The sequence below is a fragment of the Equus przewalskii genome, chromosome 9 (genome assembly GCF_037783145.1).
Source record: "Equus przewalskii isolate Varuska chromosome 9, EquPr2, whole genome shotgun sequence".
Lineage (NCBI taxonomy): Eukaryota > Metazoa > Chordata > Mammalia > Perissodactyla > Equidae > Equus > Equus przewalskii.
In genome coordinates this window covers 75,706,265-75,733,214 of record NC_091839.1, presented here as the reverse complement: position 1 = coordinate 75,733,214, position 26,950 = coordinate 75,706,265, and the positions used below count along the sequence as shown (strand labels likewise).

The 26,950-nt window shown below is 36.9% G+C and overlaps 1 protein-coding gene across 8 annotated transcripts in view; it reads left to right on the top strand.

Moving 5' to 3' along the window:
* ARHGAP18 (Rho GTPase activating protein 18) overlaps positions 1-26,950 on the top strand; it is a 171,200-nt gene that overhangs the window by 126,515 nt on the left and 17,735 nt on the right. For all 8 annotated transcript variants that reach the window (XM_008523339.2, XM_008523341.2, XM_008523340.2 and 5 more), the window contains 7 exons: positions 8,540-8,705; positions 10,845-10,936; positions 15,330-15,407; positions 18,204-18,363; positions 20,480-20,562; positions 24,952-25,158; positions 25,860-26,000. In XM_008523339.2, the coding sequence (XP_008521561.1) occupies positions 8,540-8,705; positions 10,845-10,936; positions 15,330-15,407; positions 18,204-18,363; positions 20,480-20,562; positions 24,952-25,158; positions 25,860-26,000 (927 nt within the window). The remainder of the gene's footprint in view (positions 1-8,539; positions 8,706-10,844; positions 10,937-15,329; positions 15,408-18,203; positions 18,364-20,479; positions 20,563-24,951; positions 25,159-25,859; positions 26,001-26,950) is intronic.

Genomic DNA, 26,950 nt, shown 5'->3' with positions numbered 1-26,950 from the left:
CATATTTCTGGCCAATCTTCTCCTTCAATGACACTTAGGTCTCCTCTTGGATCATCAGAAGACAGGCACAATGTCAGATAGTCCCTTTGTTGGTGGCGGAAGTTTGACCACTTGGTTTAGGAGATGTTCACAGATCTCCCCATTGTAAAGATACCTCTTCTTAGGTGCGATTAGTACTAATTTGTGATCCTTGAGACTGGGCGAATATTCCATTTGTCAGTAATCGCCCATCCTCTAGTGATTTCACCATGCATTTGTAATCCTTGCCTGAAACAATAATTAAACTGGTGTTTGAGAAATGGGCAATTTCGAATTCTAGTATTTCTTCTATATTGGTTGGCTGGCAATCTTCTGTAGTAATTACTTCCGCTCCCTTTTCTCTTGTTGTTTTTGAATATCTCTATGGACTGATGGCTTCTGTTTTCCATTCAATGTTTTATAAATCATCGTTTTTCTTTGATGTTCAAATTTACTGAAATTTGACCAATGAGAGCCCTTTGAGCTGGTTCCTATGTCGTTCAACATGCCCTCGTCATTGTTTTGTTTCTTTGCTTTCTAGTACAAGATGTTCCATGCTCACCTTGTACTGTTCTCCACTCAGACTGGAAAGAATCTTTTTCTTCAAGGAGCCCTGGTTCCTTTTAGTAGCAGATTGTGTTTAGAAACCAAGCTTGCGTGCTGTGTTCTCATTGCTACTGAATGTCTTATATTTAAAAATATATATATTTATTAATGTATTTATTTTGTAGAATTTCACACATGCAAAGATAAAAGGAATAGTATAATGAATCCCCCAGTACTCATCACCTGGCCCCAACATTCATTAACTTAGGGGTAGTCCTGACCTCTCCACACTCCCGTATAATTCCTTACTTTGTGCTATTTGGGAACATATCTCTGAATTATATTTTATCCTCTGTAAATATTTTAGTATGTATTTATAAAAGATAAAGAAGTTTTTTGTTTGTAGTTTTGATTTGCTGAGAAGATTTGCCCTGAGCTAACATCCACTGCCAATCTTCCTCTTTGTTTTCCTTGAGGAAGATTAGCCCTGAGTTAACATCTCTGCCAGTCTTCCTCTTTTTGGTACATGGGTCACCGCTACAGCATGGCTGACAAGTGGTATAGGTCTGCACCTGGGTGTCAAACCCATGAACCTGGGCCACTGAAGGGGAACGCACAGAATTTTAACCACTAGGCCACAGGGCCAGACCCCTAAAGAGTGTTTTTTTATAAACATATATCCATATTACCATTATTGTACCTAAAAATATGCTAACAATTTTTAATTTTAAATATGCAGTCAGGTTTCAAATTTCAAATTATATCACTAATTTCATGAGTTTTTTTACAGGTTGTTTGAATCAGAATCCAAATGATGTTCATGCATTGCAATTGGTTGATATGTCTTTTAAGACTCTTTTAAACCCTCTCTCTTTCCTTCCCCCTCCCTTTCTCCTACCCGCTCCCCCTCTCCCCATCTCTACATCCCACTCTCTCTCTCTCTTTCTTTCTTTCTTTCTCTCCCCCTCTCTGTCTCTCTCTCCCCGCTAAAATTTAGTTGTTGAATAAACCTGGTTATTTAAGTTGTAGAGAATTCTGCCCCTCTGACTAATTCTATCCTGTGTTCTTCTGTTTCTTGTAAATTGATTGACTCCAGATTTATCAGATTCAGGTTCATTTTTTGGTCAAGTCTACTTCATATGTTATTGTGCATGAGGAGACACAGATGCTTGGTTGTCTGTCTCTTTTTCTGAGCAGCTGCTGCTGATCAGTGATTGGATCCAGTAGTTTATCAATGGTGACAAAATGATGTTCCAATTTTTTCTTTTTATTTATTAATTTGAATACTTCTTTTAAGAAAAACCTTCTCAAAATGCTTACTTCTTCCTTGTATTTACTAGTTTTCAAAATTCCTTTTGTTCCCTAGCATCTTTTGCTAGTAACCAATTAATGTTTTGTTTTAATTTTTTAATGAAAATGATATGTTAACTCATGGATGTAAACATATATGACATGACCCTAGACAAAATTTCCCATACTTATCTGGTATGTTTTTTGCTTCATATCTGGAATTGTCTGTTTCTGCAAGAAACCCTGGTTCCGTGTAGTAGAAATATACTTTTATGACTATGATCAGGACAATGGAAATGTTCCTTTCTCTGGGTTGGCCATTGCTTAAACCCTGTTCAGAAGACAGAAGTACATCTGTATCTTCTGTCTTCTATGCTGAGACTAGTGATTCTCAGGATACAGCAGATAATATAATTAGAATATTGCATAATTGCTTGTTTGTTTTATCCTCCATTAATGCACAGCAATTCCAGAATAACAGTACTAACACTATCATCAACAATATGATTATTAGAAAACAGTTTAAACTTGTTTTTCTTTTCTTCAGTTGTTTGTGTCCGTGGGGTATACCCCAAAAGGAATGTAACAATGAAATTTCTATGTCTTAGGTTGCTTAGGAGTGTTATTCTTTGTGCCATTAAGCCCCCAACTGCATACATACATGGTTGGGTTAATTTCTTTCATTTTGTTTTCAATTTTTAGGGATTGATTTTTTGAAGTTTATTTTGTTTTGTAAGCAAGTAAAATGTTTGTGTAGTCCAAAAGTCAAATTTAAAAACAAGGTGTGTTAAAAATCTAGCTTCTATCCTTGAGCCATCACCCAATTCCCTCCCTCCTCGTACAAGTAAACTTCTTTTTAATTTTATGGTTTATCCTTCTCTTCTTAATTAAGCGGTAGCCCACTATACACACTTTTTTCCACCTCCGTTTTTTTTTGTGTGTGACTTAGTGGTATATTCTGGAAATCACTCTCTAGTTGTATGGAGAAATATTTCTCATTTTTTTAAATAGATGTACTCCATTGTGAGGATGTATCATAATTTATTTAATTTGTCCCTTAATGGTGGCCATCTGGGTTATTTCCAGTCGTTATCATATATTTTTAAGAATCTATTTTCATACCCAGTGGGAAAAGTCAAGAAATATGCATCATTTGGCCTGAAGAGATGATCCATGCTCCCAGACTATCTTTAGCAAAAGTGTCTTTTAAAAGTGACAGTCTTCATCTCAACAGATGGAAAGGGTTTAAAATGAAGGCAGTAGCATCTAATTCAATAAAATGGAGACACTGTTGACTTTTAAGCTGTTGCTTCCAACAATGGCATAAATATAACTCCATCTGAGAGATTTAAAGATACAAATTCCTCTGTTGTTTTATTCTCTGATTAACAAACTACATTTGTGCTTGCCTACCTTCTTGATTTTATTCATATGGTGCCCCAAGGTTAAAATGATCTTTCCATTTCTGCCCTTTTCTTGTTCCATGTTTACCAAGGAAGCCTTAGCTGATCCCTTGGGGTCTAGCTCACTGTCTACCTTCACTGTTAAAGTCTTTCCTGATTGTGAACTTATAGTAGATAAAATATATAAAATCATCTTTTAAACTATTAGATACCATGCTTTTGATAATTATTGTCAATCCAGCCATGTGTTTATTTATGCATGTGTGCATCTGTTCATCTCTACAATCATTTATTTATCCATATGTCTTCTAGAAGGCACGGACATATTGTTAAGCTTTCTACAAGTCCTCACCACAGTTGATAAAGTGAATATTTATATTCACCACCCTGAGGCATGTGTCTAAGCAGATAAAACCGTAAATTCCATTTCAACTCCATGCTCCCCTGCTTCTGTAAATAAGCATTAGGCTTTATATAATACATTGTTCTCTGTTGACCTCATTTCGTATTCAGTTCCTTTTTCTTACAGCATTGAGTGTCTTTGTTAATTCTTTATGATCTCTCACAGTGGAATTAAATTTCCTCTCTTAAATTTGGAGATCAAGTTTTATAACTTTAATGTGCTTTAGTTTGAAAATTTAGCTACTGATTATTGTGTTGTTGTGTACCCAGTATATCTCAGAAAGTATGCTCTGTAATTATTTATTTACCAAATGATCTCTATGAGGCAGATGCTATGATTTTCATAGAAGGAAACAGTTAGAGAGTTTCCATGGCATGCTGAGGCTTGGCTTCAGTGACTAAGCTTTTGAAGCCAGAGTTTTTTCTGGATGACCATGTGGACTCCACTTGATCTGCCCTAAAGGTATATATGCATTTAATTTAGGTGGGAGTTTAATTGTCCTTGTATTGGAGCTACGGACAGCTTATTCAGGATAGCTTGGGATGTTATGTAAATCACATTCTGGTTTGCTGGGTCCAACATATACAATAGACGGAAATTTAATAGCACTCCTTCATCTTACCTAGGAGACTAAGGATTTAGTCAGGAATTTTTAAGATAATAGTTTTGAAATGCTAACTATGATAAAACCCATATTCTAGATGCTGCCTGTATTTTAGTTCTTAGGTCTTTTGGACTCTTATTGAATTATGTTTAATTGGGGTAAAATCATGTTTTGTAACAACTTTGGTTGTCATGTAACACAGCTCCATGCATACTAAAGGCCAAAAACTAGACAAGGACGCCCAAGTCAGGAGTTTGCTGGAGAAGGGAACACCTCTGGAGGAAGCTGAAGGACAGTAGAAGAAATGGTGATTTGAGATTGAGCAAGGAAACTGAAAGCCTAAGGCAGACACACACTTGTGCACAGTACACAAATAGGTGTTTAGAGTCCTGGCCCTGGATTGTCATGAAAAGGTTAAATTATGGCTATTGCTCTCCATTAAAAAAAATAAGGAAATAAAAAAAAAAGCTATAAATTTGAAAGATTTCTAAAACTTCATTTATCTAGAAAAGTATTCATCCACTGGAAATGACAATGAATGAAATACTGTAGTAAAATTGCATTTTACACATGGAAAAATCTTAGATAAGAAATGAATTTCCTAGCAGATGATAAGAAAAAAATCATCTGTGGAAACTGACCAGGTAAGAGTAGATTCTCTTGCCTGCCCAGATGAAGCCAGAGTGACTTGATGTGTAAAAAGTCATGTTCATCATTACTGATGCAATGCCTAAGGGGTCCCTCAGACTGTAATACCAACGAAAGAGGGGTGCGATCTGGGAGAGCTCCCTGATTCATTTACGGTAACACCTGGGAACCGACGACCTTATATTTTTTGAAAAATTTTATTTAATTCCTTTCTTTAAGCACATTTTTCAAAAGGTAAAGAGCTTTTCTCATGCTGAAATTGCACTGCCTTCTCTTAGCCAACGACCTGAACCACCCAGTCTATTAACTAAACAAAAATGACAGGAAACTTCATAAATATTTAAAGCTGCTGCTATGAATTAAACATTGGGATAAAGAACTAACTCCTTTCATTAAGCACGGTGTTCAAATAAATAAATAAATAAAGCTCATGACATATATTGCTAGGTAAATCAAATGTTTGAACTAATAATATTTCAGGTTTCTCTAAACATTTACCCTGTGTGATGCTTGGGTAAATAATTATATTACACGTATTTGGCTTATTAGACCAAAAGCAACTGATTGTAATGAAACATTTGGGACTCTTTTTTTTTTTTTTAAATAAGTGGTTGGTAAATAGAGTTGGTTCAGCCCTTCAGAAAACAAAGCAATTAGCAGAACTCTGGGGCCAGGCACGAAGAAAATGTGAAGAGTTTTGTGAGTTTAAAAGTAAAGCTGAGTACAAATCACAGGAAACTGGGGGAGCATCCAGCCAGTGGCCCTGCCCCTCACTGAGCCTGCTCTGTGCTTTTCTGCCTGTGGGGGTGTGTGTCTTCATTCGGCGATAGACTGGAACAGGGGACCTGCAGCGTGCAGGCCTAAGGTGCACCAGGGATACAGAGGTGATTAAGACACAGCTCCTCTCCCCGGGGAGCTCTCAGTCCTACATCCATAGCCATCAATAGCCTCCTGCTTGCTGTAGTGGACAGGGAAAATGGAGCAGAACAGAATGGTTACTGTGTTGAGGATTTAGGAGGTCTGAGTTTGCATCCTTTTTATGTCATTGGCTTTGTGGCCATATTTAAGTCTCTTAATGAGCCTCAGTTTCCCCACCTAGAATGTGCTGTAATGATTCTTACCCTTTTGGGACTTTTGTGGAATAGAATGAGAAACCACTCATCAAATATGAGTATTATCCTTGTCCTTTTTTCTTGCCTTGCAGTAATATTTAGGAGAAAAGGAAAACCATGAAATCTTGAAATTATTGAAAAAGCTCTTGAAAAGATGTAGTAATAATAGTTAACAGTTTTTGAGTGCTTACTGTGCCATTCGATCCTCACCGTAACCTTCTGAGGTCGGTTCTGTCGTTGTTCCCGTAGTACAGATGAAGTGGCTGAGGCACAGAAGGTGATGTAATTTGTGAAAGCTCATGTAGCTAGTAAGTGATGGACTCAGGATTTTCCACCTGCAGTCTGGCTCCATGTTCTCAACCCCTATGCAGTGCACCATGGAGGCCATTAACACTTATGCTGGAAATTCATTTAGGCTGCATGTTCGATGTCTATTACTTTTTCTCCTAAGGAAAAAAGTGTATTACAAAAATTAAGAAAGACCTCTTTTCTCCTCTAGTAGACTTGAAGGTTCTTTCTTGGAGTTGAGTTTGCTTCAGAGGAAGTAGCTGCTCAGTTAGCAAAGGTTACAGGTTTTCGGATTTGCTCCAGGACAGCGATTCACAAACATTTTGGTCCTCTAACCCCTTTAGGCTCTTAAAAATTGAGGACCTCGAAAAGCTCTTGTTTTATTAGTGAGGAGCGATGTTGGTGTTGAGTAGAAAAACTACTATGGCTTCCAGGGCTTTGACGAAACCTCAGATAGAAGCACTTTTATGTTGTTGGAGCAATCGTTGTCTTCTTGGGGGTTGCGGTTGTCTACAAGCTTGCTGTGGCTGAACCAAGAAAGAGGACATATGCAGATTTCTACAGAAATTAGGATTCTATGAAAGATTTTGAGGAGATGAAGAGGGCTGGTACAGGGTGATCTTGGAATGTAAAGAATTTCTTTACATTGATTTCCATGGAAGTTTGTCACTGACCTGTATTCCTGAACTGTGAAACATGAATACATGGACTAAGGAATGGTTTCTCTTAATAAATAAACAATTAACAAATACTTTGGAGAGAAACAACAACTTTTGTTTATACCAGTTCTACATATGGATACTTACCATATTAGAAATTAAAATAGAAAAATCTTAAAAATCTTAATTCATTCAAAATACAATATTGCCGTTAATAAAAGTAACATTTTTATGAAAAATAGCCATATTTTGTAAAACAAAAATTATGAAAAAATGTGACCTGGTTTCACATTTTAGCAACTTTAGTAGAAGTCAGCTGAAATCTCATATCTACTGCATTCAGTCTGTTCTAATAGTATGTCTTGTATCTCTAGAGAACTCTACTATACAATCATGAGAGAATGAGAGTGAAGAAAGCAAATAATATCTAGTATTAATTATTAAAATCATTTTGACCTTTTGGACTCCTTGAAAGGGTGTTGGGTACCCCCCCAGGGTTCCCTGGAACCACACTTTGAGAACTGCTGCTTTAGGACATATCTTTTGCAATAGTTTTTAGACTATGAAGTGTTAGTAATATGGGGCAAAAATGAGTAAAGCAAAGAGAATCAGTTGAACATCCTCGGCCATTAAGTTAAATGAAGAAGTCAAGGGTAAACCCAAAAGATACAACCTTGATATGATTTTTACCAAGCTGTTAGAGAGTAATTATTGTTTTAGTAATCCATAAATACAGTGGGACTGTAATTTGTATTAAATATGTTAGAGAAATTCTTATTTCTACCTTGTGGTTTGTTTTCTTATATTTAATGTATTTACTATTAAAAGAGGCTGAATAGGTAGTAGATAATATTTGAGAAAAGGAAAGAAACACCACCACCACCACTTATTTGCCTGTGATGATAGTATCTCTAAGTCTCAGTTTATCTATTCAGTGGTGAAAGTAATAATCATAGCAACCACATAGAAGTGCTTGGAAAGTGCCAGGCAGTTAAACCTCACAATAGTCCTCTGAATAACATGGCTTTCTCCTCCTCCCTCCTCACCCCTCCCCTTCCTTTTCCCCTCCCCATCCCCCCCCCTTCCCTTCGCTCCTTCCCAATCTGGTGGGCATACAATATGTAATATACTATAATATTCTAAGCACTTACTCATAGCTGCTATTCCTTTTTCTCTTCCTTTTCTTCCACTTCCCCTCCCTGTTCCTCCTCTTCATAGTTTGTGCTTGACTTCTAATCTTCCCTGGTTCTTCAAGCTCCCTTCAGTAGAGTTCTTTTTCTCCTTTGGGCTTACTGTCTCCTTTGTCCTCTTTGCCTCTGGTATTACTACTCCTAGTACATGGGCTGGTTCCACTGTCTGTCAGTCTTCAGATATTGACCCTTGAACTCCCCACAGGTTTGGGGATCATCCTGCTGGCAGGTTTGCTCTTCATTCTGACTGGGGAAATTATCTGCCATAACTTTCATTGTCACTACTCTGAATATAACTTCTTTCTATGGTTAAAATTTGTCTTCTTTCATTAAAAAGAGGGTTTTACTCTTTTACTGTACTGATGATGTTTATTTTAGAATTTCAGATTGCCAAAAGACAAAACAGGCACCACGAGGATTGGTGACTTAGCATGCCAGGACATGAAGAAAGTTTGCTATTTAGCCCTAATTGAGCTGACTGCCCTTTATGATGTATTGGGTGTTGAACTGAAACAACAAAAAGCTGTGAAAATCAAAACAAAAGGTAATTTTGAAATTAAAATAGTCAGATTTACTTCTAAAGTAGCAAGGCTGAGTTTTTTAGGAGTTTTCTTGTCGGGAAGGGAAACACCTACAAGATAAACCAACAGTTGAATACATCTGAAGTTCAAATTCTTAAACATTGCCTTTGAAAATCTCCTAACTTCAAAAACGTTTTAAAAATGTAGTCTCCTAGACTATAGAAAATAAAGGCATAACCAAATATTTAATTACCATAGAAGGAAATTTCAGATCAAGGAATCTTAACTCATCTGATCTCTCCTTTGAAAGCTGTATATTTAAACAATACATTTGGTGCATGTATTTATTTATGTCCAAAATCAGATCTTGAAAATTAGCTTTAGGATGGTTGATCCTGCTGGATTACTTTTGCTTAATCTTTTGATGAGAAATACATAGGCTAGTTAGTAGTCTGTCCCTGTGTTCATTAACATTCTGCTTTTAACTGCTGTATTTTGCTAAAACATTTTTCACTGTATTAAGAAAATAGTGCCATTGTGGTACATAATACCTCCCACTTGTATTCATTGTGAGTGTATGTAGTTTTTCTTTTGTAAGCAGCTTGCTTTATCCATTGTTCTTTATAATATGATAGAGAACAGACACCTTCTCAGTTTTTGTTTTTCCAAGATTTTATTGGTCTGGAAATCCAGGTAATTCTCTGTTGACAAAGCTTTACTCTTTAGGAATCTCTGACCTCTTGTTTAACTTCAAAGCTATCTCCTAAAGAGAAACCAAGAATGAGGATTGTTGAGTTGCTATGGTAACATTAGCAAAGACAGGTGTTCACCTGATTTAAGTTTTAGAGGCAATTTCTCTATAGGACTGAAGTGTACCTTCCCTTCAGGTTCTCTCTCATGTGCTGGGCCCCAAAAGACCTCATTCTGTATGCATTTCCTTTGAGTATTTTAGCATAAGGCTTGAGATGGTGAATTTCTGAGTTAAACAGTGCTTCTGGTTTTCCACAAGTCCATTATGGATAATGAAGACTTCGGATGCTTTTTCAAAATCTCATTACAAAGCCTTCTCCAAATATAAAATAGACATATAATTTCAATAGCTGTGACTCAGTGCTCAAGACTTTTAAAGTGGCTTAAGAGGTTTTTTTACATTATGCTGTAGAATGCATTTTAGTAGAGAGAAATATTAAGCCATTCCCGTTGAGTATCACTATTAATAGAATAGATTTTCTTTCCATCTTTTTTATATTTTTGTATCTAATCAAAGATATTTATCTCATAAACTAGACTCTTGACATTCTTGAAGATTACATTTTTTTTCTTAATTCCTAAACTAAAAGTAATTTACTAGGTTACTGGCATTCTCTTGAATGGCATCTCTATTGAGTTTCACAGTTTACAATGTCTGTCCTCATACCACAGGATATTTCCCCTTTCTGTGTTTACAAATGATTTATATCTCCCCTGGTGATGTGTATTACACTCCTGTGCTAACTACTCATTCAATAATGGGGGTGGAGTGGGAGGAGCTGGGTAGAAGTTATGCTCATACCAGATTGAAGACATATGATTTTAATTTAGAAAAATTACAAATTATTGCCTGTCATTTCTCCTGGAGTTCTTCCCGAATATATAAAACTACCAATTTAAATTCAAGAATACCATGTATCTACTCTATTTTCTAAAGAAAAACATTTGTAGAACAATATCATAATGTTGGCCGATTTCTCAAAAAGCAAACATTTCTATTTTGCTGTATTGTAGAATGTTAAATGTCAATTAACTATGGAAGAGATGAGTGATATTTGCTTTAAGCCAGAACTTTTCATTGTATTACATTGAGTAAATTATTTGTCTATTTCACATACCCCCACAGCACTATTTCTCTTATGTAGCAGTTTACACTTTTCTAATTATTTTGGTGATTATTTGCAATCATTTGTTTAGCTGTCTTTCCTTGCTAGTTTGCTCTGTGAGGCAGGACCAGCATTTTCCTAGTGGGATGTGTATGCCTAATGGCAAGACAGTGTAATTCATTCAGTATGTGCTCAATAAATAGTTGTCTGATTGAATGACAATATCAGAAATCTGATGCTGTAACATTTTTACATTAATATTTTATAGATTCATGAAAGTGAAGAAATTTTATTTTTTTCTTGCAGATTCTGGCCTTTTTGGTGTTCCCTTGACAGTATTGTTAGAACAAGATCAGAGGAAAGTATCAGGAACTCGAATACCCTTGATATTTCAAAAAGTGAGTAGACGTGGATGAGTTTGCAGAGGGAGAACATACTTGTGCTAATAGTGGATTTTTTTGCATTCATACTATTATAATATAGTTTTCCAATTAGTAGGGTCTTCTATTTTGTTCTTTGGTTTTCTGTTCAGGAAACAAATTTGTTCCAAGGGCTCATAATTTTTATTTCATGGTAGTGGTTTCTGTGTTATTTCTGTAACTGTGATTACCTGGCATCCTTTTCCTGTCTTCTATTAGCTGGCTGTGTATAATTGAGATTTCAATTCTATAACACATAGGAGTGGGAACTGCTTATAAATTTCGAGGGAGTTGAATCCTCATGAATATTTCATGCCTGTATGTTTTTCCCAAGCTTTTGTATTTACAGTAAGGATGTCCAATTTAATTTACCAGTGCCTACTTCCAAAGTAGGCAAAAAAACCGTAAAGTAGAATTAGAAAATGATTGCTAAACTATCAAGTCTCTTGTGTAGTCAACACTCAATTATTCATAAGGGGATTATCTATGGCAATATAAAAATTTCCGTCTAACCTCTGAGCTATCATTGTTCAGAAACATAGATTACGTTTGATAAAGCTGGGGAATGCAGAGCAAGCCAGGCGGGTCAGATCAGGTACGGACTACCCAAGCTGTAGATATTTTGCAGCAGCCCAGGCATACCACGGTTTCTGCAGGTTCTGGGGGGACTAAGAGTAGCAAGGGGAACTTTCACAGTTGATTGGCTCAACAAACTCATCCAATACTAAAGCTCAATCTACTTGTCACTAATTCTTCTGCTATTCCAAAACAGTCCTTTACCTGTCTTACCTACTAACCTCTGATTCCTTTATTCCTCATGTTCACCGTTACCTCCAAACCCGCATCTCAGTGTTTCTGCTGAAGAACTTCGTTCTACAAAGTTTGTCCTACTCATCAGCCTCTGCCAGCCATTCCTGTAGAACCTGTATCTGTGTGGATAATTGTCAACAGTGCCTTTGATTAACAGAGGGATGCTCACAGATGTAGGCCATACATGTACATTCAAGTTCTTTTAATATCGATAAAAGGTGTGAGTTACTATGAACAGATGATTGTACAAAGCAGAGATCTCAGCAGCAGCCTTTCCAAGTGTATTTGAGTTCTCCAGAGAAACCAAACCAGTGGGATATATATATATATATATATATATATATAGAGAGAGAGAGAGAGAGAGAGAGAGAGAGAGAGAGAGAGAGAGAGAGAGATTTATTTTAAAGAATTGGCTTATGTGATTGTGGGGGCTGGCAAGTCTGAAATATGTAGAACAGGCCAGCAGGCTGGAAACTTGGGCAAGAGTTGATCTTGCCGTGATGAGTCCAAAATCTGTAGGTTGGAAACTGCGGCAGGGTTTCTATGTTACTGTCTTGAGGCAGAATTGCTTCTTCTTTGGGGAATCTCATTCTTTGCTTTTGTGACAACCTTCAACTGACTGGATGAGGCCCACCCACATAATGGAGAGTAATCCGTTTTACTCAAAGCCTACTGATTTAAATCATATCAAAATATATAGATGTTAATCAAATCTAAAATAGACCTTCATAGCAACAGCTAGACTGGTGTTTGATCAAACGATTGGACACTATAGCATAGCCAAGTTGACACATCAAATTCACCATCGCACCAGCCAAGTGTAAGCTTTTTTCTCCACAAAGGTTCAAGGATGCCTCCTGATCAGGCTCAGGATTGCATCCAGGTCCTTGTCATTTTCTCTTGAAATTGTTTTCTTACTTATTTATTTAGTTAGTTATTTTACATTTTTGGTCTCTTCAACATTCTGGAGGCTTGGAGCGCCCACCAGTTTTGAAGTCACCAGATAACAGCCTTAATTTTTTTGGTTCATACAAAAAGTAAAAGGAAATAAAAAGTGTTTACTATTCGATAACACTCATCTGTTTGCATCCCCTCTGAATTATAAGCAAAAAATCACAGTGATCTATCATGAAAAATATTTTTTTGATTTATCAGTTGACAACTCAAGTGAGTATTTCCTCAATTTTGTAGAAAGGAAAAAATTGGAAACCACTGATTTGCAAAAAGTTTCATTACCAGTCTTTAGAGAGTTATACTTTCTCAGTTATGGAGAAATATACCCAAAAAGGGCTTGAGCAAAGCTTATCTAGTATCTGTGAATTGTATCTGTTGTGTTTTTTTCCCCATTCAGAGGCACATTTTTTAAAACATATTCTCAGAAGGGGTTGGAGAAATAGAAATAGTCTTAATTTTTATCTGTAAAAATTCTGCCAAATTAGCAAATCCTGTTCTCACTGTCAAACTAATCAGCCAAATCAAAGATACTTTGTGTCAAAGAATTCTGAATTCATTTTCAATTTGTTTTTAATTCATAAATTCATATAGGTATACAATATCTATTTTGGGAAATGCTGTGAACATTTCTGATAAATGACACAGTGTACCTTGTAAGATAAATTACTAAAAGCAGCGTGATTAAAATATATAGAACAGTATAGATATTTTCCATTTTTAAGTCTTGAAAATAAAAGGAGAGCTGCAAAGTATTATTTATATGTTAATAATGCAATATAATGTGGTAGCTAAAAATGTTATTTTCAAAGTGAGAAATAAGAAAACACATGGCGTTCCTTCAGACAATAGATATTCACACCTCTATTGAATGCTAGAATTCAGCATTAGAGAATAATAAAAAGAACACAAATATAAAAGTTCAGAAATTATTCTCATTCAGTTATTTAGAAATCATCGATTTTTCCTGTATATTTATTGAAAGCAAAAGGCATATGCTGCTAAAAACTAATTTGCTATCCAACAGTCAGCATATAATTTTATTTTTTAATAGAACATTTTAAACATTTTATAAGATGAAATAAAATGAAAATTACTTGTACATTGAATAAATTTTGTGTAGTTTTATTTGATAAATTTGGTTTTGAATACTTTATTGAATAACGCCCATCTAATCTAAAATAATTTGTGTGAATTTTTTTGCTGTGGGTTTTTATCCATTGTAACTTGAAAAATTGTGGTCTTGGGAAATGTTCCAGCTGAATTTAATAAAATCATGTACTACTTTGGTCAAAGATGCTTCTCTTTTCAGCTAATAATAAATCCTTGGGAGAATTTTGAGACTACTCTTTGCTTTATTCTTATCTGGCTCCCTCAAGATCAGTCCATTCTTTGACTATAATTCAGGGATAGAAGAGGTGAGGTTCTGAAGGAAAATTCCCGTCTCTTCTAGTGTCTATTTCAGAACATCTAGACAGAGGTCAAAAGATCTCGTTTACAATGCCATGCTTTGCTCCTAACAGACACTTTTATAAGCAAAAGAAAAACTTTATGTAGTTTATAGAGTCTTGATAAATCGTTAAAGGAGGTTGCACTGAAAAAAAATTAAAATTTTACATTCTCTTCGCACTCCGGAAGATTTTATGCCTTAGGGTGTGCAGAGTATTATAGTAAGTTTGGGGATGAGTAAAGAGTAGATCTGTCTTTTACAAAGTAGGAGAAAGCTATTGTGAACAGAGTGGAGGGAGCGGGTAGGAAGGAAAACCTACAAGATGCTAGTAAATGCCTTATATTTAACCTGAGGACATGGAAATTGGTTTCCTTAAAATAGTAGAGTACCCCTATAAAGCCTTTGTGTACTTACCCAGGGAATGCACATTCCAACTGGAAGATCAGTCTGCCAAGAAACTAACCAATCTTTTATCATCTTCCCAGCCTCCAATAGTATGTCATTGTAATTCCTCCATTTGCCTTGTTCTTGTGAGTTCTGCCTTATTAAAAAAAAACACAAAACTTTGTTATTTTAATGGGGTTCTGGAGATAGAGAGATCTGTATGCATTAATTGGGCATCAGGAATGATTTAGAAAGTCCTATGTAAGAATTGTTTTTTATTTAAGTTCACCACCCAAAGCTTTAAAGGCTTAAAAATGGATATTTGCAAGCAGTTTTTTTTTCCCTTCATCTCATAAATAATTCTTTCTTTGAACAAGCTAAAAATAAGATGTAAATGTGCAAATACTAGAATTTCATGAGATTTATTTGATTGTAGAATGTATGTTTCTGGAAAAGCAGATGAAATGGATGGTATTAGTTGCTTTTAAACAATGAACATCTTCAGTCCATGTTTGTTTGGTTTATCACAGCTGTTGTGTGAAATTATACACTTCTGTTGCAAAGGAGAATAAGACCCAACTTCTGCTAAATGATAACTGAAGTTTTGAGACTTACTGGTTTAAAGGAAGTGATAGTGTGATAGCATTCAAAACTTCACGAAATCCAGTTTACTCGTCATTGTCATCAGTTTTCATTTACTTATATGTGAAACAGATGTCAAATTTGGAATTGTACCTGTTAAGAATACCAAAATCAGAATGTTCTGTTTCTACACAGCTGATTTCTCGAATCGAAGAGGGAGGTTTGGAAACGGAAGGCCTCTTAAGAATACCTGGAGCTGCCACTAGGATCAAGGTAATCTTGGTTCTACTAATGTAAAACTTTATTGTTTAACCATATTTTTGCATTTTAAAAGCTTGCTTGTCCTCCTCACCCCTTCTTCCCATTGGTAGGAAAGTAGATAAAATATAACAATAAAAACCTCTTAACATGCAGTTTATGTTTAGTTTTTCTACATTCTCTTCTGATTTTTGTGAAGTTTTGATTTTTTCAAAATCACTGTATTACCTGCAATAATACTATGGTAAATAAAGAGGCAAATGATTTTAATCCCTCTACGTGCGATAAAACAGGAGCAAAAGTAAACAAGCAAAAGACAAGAGTAGTTCCATCCTGATGAAAAGAGAACACAATGAGTCAAAATAGTAGTAGGGAGCTGGGGAGACATTTAGTCAGCATGAGTAATAGCACTTGAGTTAAAAAAAAAAAAAAAGGCAAAGTGATAAATTCCACCGGGTGAGCAGAGTGGGTGACTTGATATCAGTCCCCATACGTTATTGGTCTTAGTGAGCCGGCAAAGTGAGACTGTCTCAGCCACGTGCCTGAATTTGCACTTGTCCGTCTCACTGGATCCAACGTAATCTGAGTCTGGCTTGTGATAGAGGCAAGTTGATCCCCAGATTCCCCAGTTGGAGCCCCCCACCCCCTTCCTTTCTTTTCTCTCAAGATAGCATTTTCTTCCCACTATCCTAGGATGCTGTGTATCCTCTTCCTTTCTGTCTGTCACCCAGCTCCTGCTCTGGGGAATAAGGCATCTGATGAATGCATGGCAAAGGTGGAATTACCCTACAGGTGATGCAGAAGCCATATGTCTCCCAGAGGATTTGCATTTTACAGGGGCCTCCTACTTGGAATTGTGGCTCTGTCTGGGAAATTTATCTCGGGAATGTTTTTGGTTAGCAGTCGTTAGCTATCTCCTTTACCCCATCCTCTAAATTCAGCTTTAGCTCTACACTGAGACAACACAAGTCCCTGTCCAGGTCCAATATATTGTCTTCCTGAATTTGCAAATCCACGAGAAAATAGGATAGAGTGAAGAGATGTTCTCTCTTCATCTCCTTAAGAGTTCTTTTACATGAAGTCTTAGAGCTGAATCAGGAAAGAATGACTCCTGGCGGGCACTCACTCTCCTCACCTGTGACTGTGCCCGTGCCCCGCCAGCACTGGGATTGCTATTCATACATTCCACAGTTCGCATCACCTGCTTATTTTGATAAGCTTCCTCAATTTAGGACACAAGTTTCGGCCTATTTAGCTCTTACTACACGGTGATCTCAGTTTATTCAGATTCGAGTAACTGGATATAACCTGCTCACAAATTTCATTCAGCCTGTGTCCCCTGGGTTTGGAGTCTGGTGCACAGAGGTGGCCAAAACTTACAAGCGTGATAGGTTGCCATTGTGTCACTTCCTTTGCTAGCACCTGCAGCAGTTTCACCACCAGTCAATCACTGGCATTGTGTGTGATTCTGAGATAACTTCTGTTGAGAAGTACATGCTCTTACAAAGAAAGAATCCCTCAGAAACAGGCAACTGACTTCACATTGCCCATATCAGCAAGAGTACTGCTTCTCAGTTCACCGGTAACAGCACTGATTAGCAGGATGTGATGGCCAGCTCACAAGAGTCATAAACACGTTCACTTTAGTAAGAATAGTGAGTATAATGCACGTTTTACATTTTGACTGGATAGCTGGCAGAGGATGAGTCCAACTAAATGTAATTTCTAAGAAGGTCAATTCAGTGGAGTCAGCTGGCTCGACTCTTCAACCCAGCCTGCAGTCACATGCCAAATTATGCAGCCGCTGGGCCATTATAAATAATTTAAAGATAATATGCAAAACTTCTGGTTGTCTTCTCTTCCCCTGCCCCACCAAATTTCTTATATTCCTCTCTCCCTCTCTGTCCTCTTTCCCTCTTTCTCACCTGTATCTATTTCACCAGTTACAAAAATAATTAGGGTAGAGGATGGTGTTGTGTTGGGAGAAGAACGCATAATAAATTCACCTTCCACACAAAGAATGTTCTTTGGGAGAGCAGTTTCAAATAATAGAAGGAAGTGACAGAAACTTGGAAGGATTTCTAACATAGTAGGATTTATGCCACAGTGAAAAACCATGTAGAAAATAGTAATTTTGAAACTAAATTGATTTATTACTAATAATTTCTCTGGCAAATTTTGTAGAGTCCTTGAGGTAAATGAACTAGGTATTTCTAATTCGACATGGACTCACGCTGTTTTCTGCAGCTGGCAGCCGGGCGCCTGTGTCACTTATGGCCTGTGCTTTTAAGACGGGTGTATTGATGTATTTTCATGCCTCATTTGCTGTCGAATTTGGTTTTCCATTTCCCAGAGGTGACTAATCAGACGTAGCCTTCTGCTTTAGGCCCAGAGATTGATTATGTATTTTGTTATGTAATGTACTTCTAAATAATATAAAACATAAAACTTGTTTATTTTAGTGTTTTTTTTAATTTAATGAAAACTTACAGGAGCTAAGGAAGGCCCCTAAATGGAAAGACTATTTTAGCTAATCTTTTAATTAAAACTTTACTGCTTAAGGTTTGTTACGTGTCCAGGAAAATGAGTAAAGTTTCTCAATTTTTTGGCCTTGGGTATAATTTTTCATTGGTAAGGTACACTTGGGGGAGGAGAGTAGTATTTTTTCTGAGTAACAGAGAGGTGTTGGCCGTGAGTACTTTGAAGTGTCTTTTCTAAAGAGTAGAATCTCGTGTCAAGGGGGAAGTGTATCACTCAGCAGAGAAAAAAATGCACTTACTGGGAGCTTATTTTTCCCCCTCTGCCTTTCAGAATCTTTGCCAAGAACTAGAAGCAAAGTTTTATGAAGGGACTTTTAATTGGGAAAGTGTCAAGCAGCATGATGCCGCTAGCCTGCTGAAGCTCTTCATCCGGGAGCTGCCCCAGCCACTGCTCAGCGTCGAATATCTCAAAGCCTTTCAGGCTGTCCAAAGTAAGCGCCATCCCTCTTTGAAGCAGTCCTTGTACTGGTGCCATCCAGATTAATTGCTTTAATGACATTTTGCATTACAAAGAATATAACCAGATATATTTGCCTAGACATATTGACTCAGTGTTGTCAGTGGGTGCTTCAATGCCACGCATTGTTTTCTTTTTCCTTTATGAATACACATCACTGAGTAAATAAGTTACAGAATGTTCTCTTCCGGTACAGATTAACTGTATGCCCTTTAAGCAATACCAGATATTTTCATGTTAAAACCTGAAAACTTCACATTTCTTTTATAATAGAATGAGTCACATAAGATCCCTGAGACATTTTTCTTGCCAAGTGTTAAAAGCAACACTTACTGGAGAAGCTGTGGATTAACAGTTATCATAAAAGCACAAGGAGATGTGGTACAATCTGTGATTGTTTCCTGAAAAATTAACTTTGAAATTGTCATGCCCAAACATGGAACAAATAGCTTGGCTGCCTCATTGGTGGAGGGCAACAAACTTCCTATGTCTTGCTGTTTTGTGGTCTCACAAAATTTGGGCAAGCTCCAAATTAACGCCTTGAGTAGTTCTCGATTCCTTTCCAGTGAACACAGAGCTCTTATGAGGCTTACATACTGCTATAATTATCTCTTTTAGTCCTAGAGGTCATCAAAAAAGGAAAAATGCCATCTCCATGTTCTAGTGACCATATCTTTAACTTCCAAATTGGGGTACTTTTGAGAGGTAAAGGGGGGTACTATGAATGACTATACTGAGCTACAGTGTCAAGCAGAACTGTTCCCGGCTATTTTTTTTATTGAGTATAATTGAAATACATTATATTAGTTTCAGGTGTACAATGTAATGATTCAATATTTGTACATGTTATGAAATGATCACCACAATAACTCTAGTTTACATCTGTCACTATGCATAGAGAAAAATTTTTTTCTTGTGTTGAGAACTTTTAAGATCTACTTTCTTAGGAATTTTCAAATATGCAATACAATGTTATTAACTATAGTCACCATGCTGTACATTATATCCTCATGACTTATTTATTTTATAACTAGAAGTTTGTAACTTTTGACCCCCTTCACCCATTTCACCCATTCCCTCCTTCCTCCCGCCCTTCCCAGCAACCACCAGTCTGTTCTCCGTATCTGTGAGCCGGAGTGGTTTTTTTTTTAGATTTCACATATAGGTGAGATCATACAGTATTTGTCTTTCTCTGTCTGACTTATTTCACTTAGCTTAATGCCCTCAAGGTCCATCCGTGTTTTCACAAATGGCAAGATTTCGTTCTTTTTTATGGCTGAAAAATATTCCATCGTGTTCCAGGCTCTTCTTAAAGCGTGTAATATTGAGATAATTCCCATGGGTCATCTTGTATCAAATATTTCTTCAGAATTTTGGGGGGAGACATGACTGAAATATTCTTCTGTTTAAATATTTTTTTAATGGTTAAGTTGTGTTATTTTGCATACATTCCTTAGATATGGATTAAAGGACCAGATTTATCCCAGAAAAACAAATGCCAGAATGACTCCAAATATTTATGAGTGTTACTTAAATAGGGTAACGGCTACTGAAAACGATGAGTGTCAATGATAATAATGTACCTCATCTACTCTTTCCTTGCTTGTGGGTTTTCTAATTCATTCCACAAGCGTTTCTTGAACACCTGTTGGGTTCCAGGCTCTGTCTGACATATTCCTGTGGGAATTGGTAGATTCTTACCACGTAATTTGCTCCCTCTCTATGAAAGAAACAAACTTCACTGTTACAAAGGCACCCCGACACCATGTCGTGGGAAGGCCAGTCTTCTGTGTCTTTTCATTGGGGAATAATTATCACACAGAAGTTAAAATGATTTCCAAAGCACTGTTGTGTGTCTGCAAACATAAGGCCGCCCGTCATATGATCACAGTTGGAAGCGAGCATCCTGAGAGCGAGCGAGCTCTACGGCGGCAGCTGCTTCTGATCCTCCCCTAGCACGCTCCAGCAAGGCTCGCTGCTCAGCCGTTGTCTTACATTTCACGGCGATGTTTATGCCAAATAACTTTTTGCTCACAAAACGAAAAAAGAGAGTAAAGAAAAGTGTTCAGATTTATTTAATCTGTCTGCAGATCTTCCAACCAAGAAGCAGCAGCTACAGGCCTTGAACCTTCTCGTCATCCTCCTGCCCGACGCCAACAGAGACACGCTGAAGGTCAGCGGGATGCACTTACCAAAATGTCCCTCACAGCCGAGCAGAGTGATTTTCCAGTATTTGTGGTAAAACAATATGATATGATGGTGGAAACGTTAGGAGTAGTCTATAAAGAAAAGACCTATTTTTGAGGACAGATGGTGAAAGTCTTTAACTCTTTATTAATTTATTTATCAAGTTAGTCATGTTAATAATATTATTACATGTTTGGCTTTTTAATTTTTACTGTAACATTTCTTCTCCCCAAACAGATGATTGAGGTTCATTTGTTAATGGAAACCTGGGTGCTTTTTGTTTTTTTCTTCTTATTTTTTTTGTAATTTCCAAATTTTATTTAATGAGCGTGTATTAGTGAGATGAAAATGAATGTTTAAAAAGAAAATCCTAAGGCTCATCGTTATAACCCGCTGTTGCCTAAAGGTGTTACATTTGTTTATAGTTCTAAGCAGCAGAGTTTGAAGTACGTCATGATGATGACTTCGAAATGTTTCATTAGCCAAAAGATAAACCAATTCAAACAAATTCTAATTGTTTCTCTAAGGATTTACCCTGAGCTTCTGATTTGTATCATCATTTCAAAGTGATTTGGTCTAATATTCATATGATTTATTATAAATGTCTGAGGTTTTTATAATAATCAGTGGATTGTTCCACATTGATTTATTTTTCTTAAGGGCAAAAGTTTATAGAGTAATTGTAAAAGGTTTAATTATAAACTTTTATAAAAGAAAAAAAAATTATTTTTATGTAATTTAGAAAGAGTATTTACCTTAAGTTTTGCCTTTGCCTTAAAAAAATTTTTTTTATACTTGTAAGGGTGGGGGCTGTTACCCTTAACCCCCACGTTTCTATTTAAAATGAAATATCATGTCAAGAAATTTGATGTCAAGAAAACAACTACCACTTGGTAAATCTTGGGAATTTTTCTTGCGCCTCATTAAGACTCTGTGAGCTGAACCTAGGTGAGTGATGGTTCTCACGCTCATGGAATGAATGTTAATACTCGACTTTTCTGTATGAAGCAGCTTATGAGGATTACTGGAGTCAAAACACTACATTGCTACAGGAGAACTTCCAGAGAGTTATTCCCTTGACTAAGTCAGAAAAAAATCTTTTGCTCCACTGACTGTTTAATGAATAACTGAGAAGGCAGCATTAGGTTTCCTTTTGTTTTGGAGACAGAGGCCAACTCCAGAAAGGGTTACTTTCAAACATTGAGTGACCAGGGCTGCTGTGTAAGGGGGTATAGATCGTGGCTGAAACAGGGACATCCGGCCCAGGACAAGGTGGGAATGTATTTCCAGTCTGTTCTCTGCTTGTCAGCCATGCCCTTGACCCAGCGCCTCAACTACCCAGAAAGGGGAAGGAGCATCTTTGTCTTATTCACATAAAGATGGCTGTCTGTGTGATGACCCTGTGAATGACTGCTATAAGGTGGGAACTGAAAGACATGTGATTTACTGACAATACACTGCATTCAGATGAGTCCAAATACTTGTTGGGGGAAGCACTTACTCCGGTATGGTTACTTTCGGGTGAGGCTGGTCTCAAACTCCTTTTTTGGACTTTGCCTTCAAAGTCCCAGGCACTTTCTTTAAAAAATTCTGTATTAAAAATAAATATTTTTTAGTTTTGACTAGTTTTAATTTTTACACATGAGGTTACTGGGAGCACAACTTTATAAATAAGGTGGGAAATACTTTTGGGGGTAAAAAATTGGAAAATGCAAACAAGTAATTTTACTAATTTACTTAAGCTTTTTGAGCTTAATTGGCCAGCTTTACTGAAGGTTTCAAACAAGAATTCTAATAATAGAAACATTGAAACAAGTAGACCATGTGTACAAGAGAATAAACCATTATAAACCATTTAAATGTAGTTCTGTAAAAGAGAAGGGAAACTCCAGCACAAGGTAGTTTCAGGAAGCTTAACCCAAACTTCCCCAATTTTTCCAGTTCTGGTGCCACACTTTCAGTTGTCATTTGGAGGTAGAGGACTGTGTCTGTGACCGTGTAGACTATTTGTACAGCACATCTAATGGTTAGGAGGTACTGTGTTAAACACCACGTCCTGGATTAAACCTGAAGCTGCAAGTGTCTTTGGGCAAGCCGCTTGACCAGGATTTTCTTACCTTTGATTATTGGACCGATGGTCATACCTACTTTGACTTGGAGGAATAATGAAGACTGATATTAAGATATCAGCTGGGGATTCATGCTAATATAATCATTGGCATTTGTTTATCCTTTCTGTAATTTTAGGAAGTTCGTTATGTACATTGTCTCGCTGAAACCTAGCAGGCTAAGAGATTAGTATTCTTACTTTATGAATGAGAAGACTTTAAAGAGCAGAGAGGTTAAAAGGTTTACCCCAAGATCACACATAGCTAATAACTGACTGTGCTGGGACTCAAACTGGATTTTCAGAGAGTGGATCCAGTGATACTCATATGATACCAGAATGGTGATAGATACTTTTTTTTTTCCCCAAAGATTGGCACCTGGGCTAACCACTGTTGCCAATCTTTTTTTTTTTCCTGCTTCATCTCCCCAACCCCCACCCCATACACAGTTGTATATCATTAGTTGCACGTTCTTCTAGTTGTGGGATGTGGGGCGCCACCTCAAACTGGCCTGACGAGCGGTGCCATGTCCACGCGCAGGATCCAAACCCCTGGCCGCCGCATCGGAGCGCGCGAATTTAACCACTCGGCCAAGGAGCCGGCCCCTAGATACTTTTTTAAGAGGACGGTTCTTACAGTTCACATGAAGAGAAAATATATCTGGAGATGAAGTTCTTTCAGCAAGGCTGGGCTAACCTTTTGTTAATCTCATATCTACCCTCACACATTCTAATATTCTGCTAGTAATATTTTGAATAATCTTACTGCATATGCACACCACAATTAAAGTGGCTTATTACCTAATCTCTATAATTTATGCTCATAAAGGAAGAGATACACTGGTCCCTGAATAATTATTCTGGTCTCTGGAACAAAATTAAATATTTTTTCCAAACCTCACTAATTAATCTTTTGTCCTCATTTGAGAAGATACTGTTTCTGTATAACCTTATGCTTGGATTACAATTTAACTTTCTGAGTACTGTATCAGAAATTAGATACATAAATTTCATTGATAGATATTAAGGCTATGCCTTTAGTTTGTTTCAAATTTTTGAGGTCCATATAGCAGCTAAGCTTGATTTAAGATCAACCTGTTAGCACTTACAGGAATTTTTTTTTTTATCTGAAATTCTATGAGAGATGAATCCAGTGTTTTTGGGTTTTTTTTTTCCCCCATTTTGGTATAGTTTACTTGACCTTTTTCAGGTAGAGATTTTAGGCTAAACGTGAATACATGACTCTTAGTAGTTAAGAGTTCAGAAACAAAACCCAGAGAGACCTGTAATTAAATTCCTTCTCCACCATTTGCCTGCTATATGACCTCTGGTAAATTACTTACGTTCTCTTAGACATTGTTTTCTCATCTGTAAAATTGGGATAATTACAGCATCTCTCTAGCTCCAATAAGGAGTAAGTGAGATGATCTCTATGATGTACTTAAAGCTATGCCTCCCCCATAGAGAACATGGAATAGCTGTGCAGTTATTGTTATTATTGTTCTAGACCAAAATTACTTTACGAAAGAAGGCAAAAGAAGAACTTAGAGCCTTAAGCCCTGCCAGGGGAGGGTGATCTAAGCTGCTGTGGCTTTTGTGGAACATAAGCACAGAGGACACTCACCTGCTGGCAATAGAGGTGGGAAGTGGGCGATGTCAAACTGAGCATAATTTAGCCATTTTTGGTGAAAAGGTCCTTTTCTTTCTTTGATTCATTCGTACATCCTTCATTCATTTTTTAAAAATTCTCTTCTCTTTGGTCTTTCTTCATTCTCCCTGCCTCCCCATCACAATCTCCATTCTTTTTAGATTTCTTCTCAGCCAGCTGTTGAGTGCCTTAAAGCAATAGCCTGAGGTTGAATGAGCTTTTTTAAGAGCACCTTTTTTTTTAAATTCCTTGAGATAAAAGTACAGCACTTCCTGAAGCAAGTGAATATCTTATGATATTTTAAACTGCTTTTCTGGGCTCCAAGTCTCCAGTAGGCTAGAGGGCTGACACTTCTCCATTCCTCTCCCCACCACCCAGCTCATATGTGGGTCCTCTAGGCCTTCTTTCCCATCCGGTGCCATAGTCCTTAGTAAAACCAGGAACCACCTCAGGGTGTGTGAACCAAATGGAGAAGCCTTAATGACAACGCCTGTTGGATGTGGCTAGCTGACTGATGTTATGTACAACTTATTTTTTTAACTAAAGAAAAATCCCACATGTTACAGTGCTTTAATCTATCTTCGTGTACAACACAAACCTCAGAGTCTTTTCTGTTTCAGGCCTTGCTTGAATTTCTCCAAAGAGTCATAGACAGTAAAGAGAAAAATAAGATGACAGCCATGAATGTAGCAATGGTCATGGCCCCGAACCTCTTCATGTGTCACACATTGGGTTTGAAGTCCAGCGAACAGCAAGAATTTGTAATGGCAGCTGGGACAGCTAATATCATGCACTTATTGATTAAGTATCAAAAACTTCTATGGACAGTAAGTATACGTTTTTAAGCTCTGTTAATGAGTGATGATATCTAGAGTCTGAAGTCTTTTTGTTGTTATACTCTCTATAAAAAAGTAACTGATTGGGGTGATTTCAAATTAATTTAAAAAAATTAATGTCCGTTGATTAAATCTTAAGTTTTAAAATAACATTATTTCATGGTTTCCATTTGATAACGTCTAAAATTTTTTTTGCTAATGTAATTTCTGAGGCTCAGTTTTTCCTGGATCATTGCTAGATACCTGTCAGCTCTTATTTATTGGCGAGTTTCTCTTTTGACAAGAGAGGCTGGCTGGTTATTAACTATAGGTTAGCTAGAGGCTAGGTTGTAGATAGGTGGCTGCTAAAGGGACCATTGCCAATAATGCCAGTCCCTCAGGCAGTTTCCACTCTTGGCATACGAGACATAGAAGACAGCCACTATGTCCTTGAACTTCACCAAACCTCTTTTCGAACCTTATACAATGGGTGGTAAATTGCATCATGTGGATGCTCTGTACACAAGGTGAATGAGTAATACGATGCATTTTTTTCCCCAAATTTAATGAATGGTGCATGTAAAATGGCATAATCTTATCAAATAGAGAAAACCTTTACTTCTCCCCAAATTTAAGAAATAAAAAATTATTTCCATAGTGTAAAATGGTGCCACTTCTTTTTCCTCCCCAAACTTAATTTCATTTTTCCATAGATTCCTAAGTTTATTGTCAACCAAGTGAGGAAGCAAAACACCGAAAATCATAAAAAAGATAAAAAAGCCATGAAGAAATTGCTGAAGAAAATGGCTTATGACCGAGAAAAATATGAAAAGCAAGATAAGACTGCAAACGATGTAAGAAAAACTTGAAGATACATATTTAATACAGATTTCAGTATTGTTTTTAAGATTACACATACAACAGAGTTTGATATGTTTTTGTAGTGTGACTTTCTACATTCTTACTGGGTCCTGGTACTACTTATCAATTAAAGGCATCAACAATGGTAACTATACTCCTGCTACTCTGAGGATCAGTACTGACAGTTGCTCAGGTGTTGGTGACTCAGCATGTGAGCTGTTAGTGGGGAACAAAGGAAGATAACAGGACCAGAATGTCTCAGTACACACCCAGCCCCACCGCACACACCCACGCCCACACCCTCACAGACAAAGGACTCCATGCAGACTCCAGTTGCCCACTGAATGTGTAATGTCTAGTGAGTCAAGAGTCCTCTGCGTGAACCACTGATCTTTTTTCTTCAATTTTCCCATCTGCAAAATGGGGAAAAATAACTAACCCGGACAAATAGGTCAATGTTCGTATTATACATAGGATCCTTCCTGGGCTTGAGTAAATACTTAAACGTTCTTAACTGGATCATAAGAATTTGGAGAGAGTTACACTGGAACAAAGAAAATTTAAATGCCTCAAAAAAGAAATACATAAATATCAGTATTTACAAACTGCTTTAAGAATATATTGAGAACTGGCTTTAAAATAATGAAATATACATGAAAACACATTATGAAGTGAGTTCATGATCTAACTTACGATCATGAAACGAAAGGGTTTCTATTGTTCTATTTACCGTGGAGACACCCCCACCACCATGGAAGTTATTCAGTTACATGCTGACATCTTGTGGAATAATGTGGAAATGCAATTACCTGCCTTTGTCTGATTTTTCTGCTTTGGCCTACTTAGGGATCCAATAATTGTAGAAAAAAAAAATTCTCCTATACTTATTTATAGCTCTTGCTGTTACAAAATAACATTTTCTTGGCATTAAACATTTTTCATC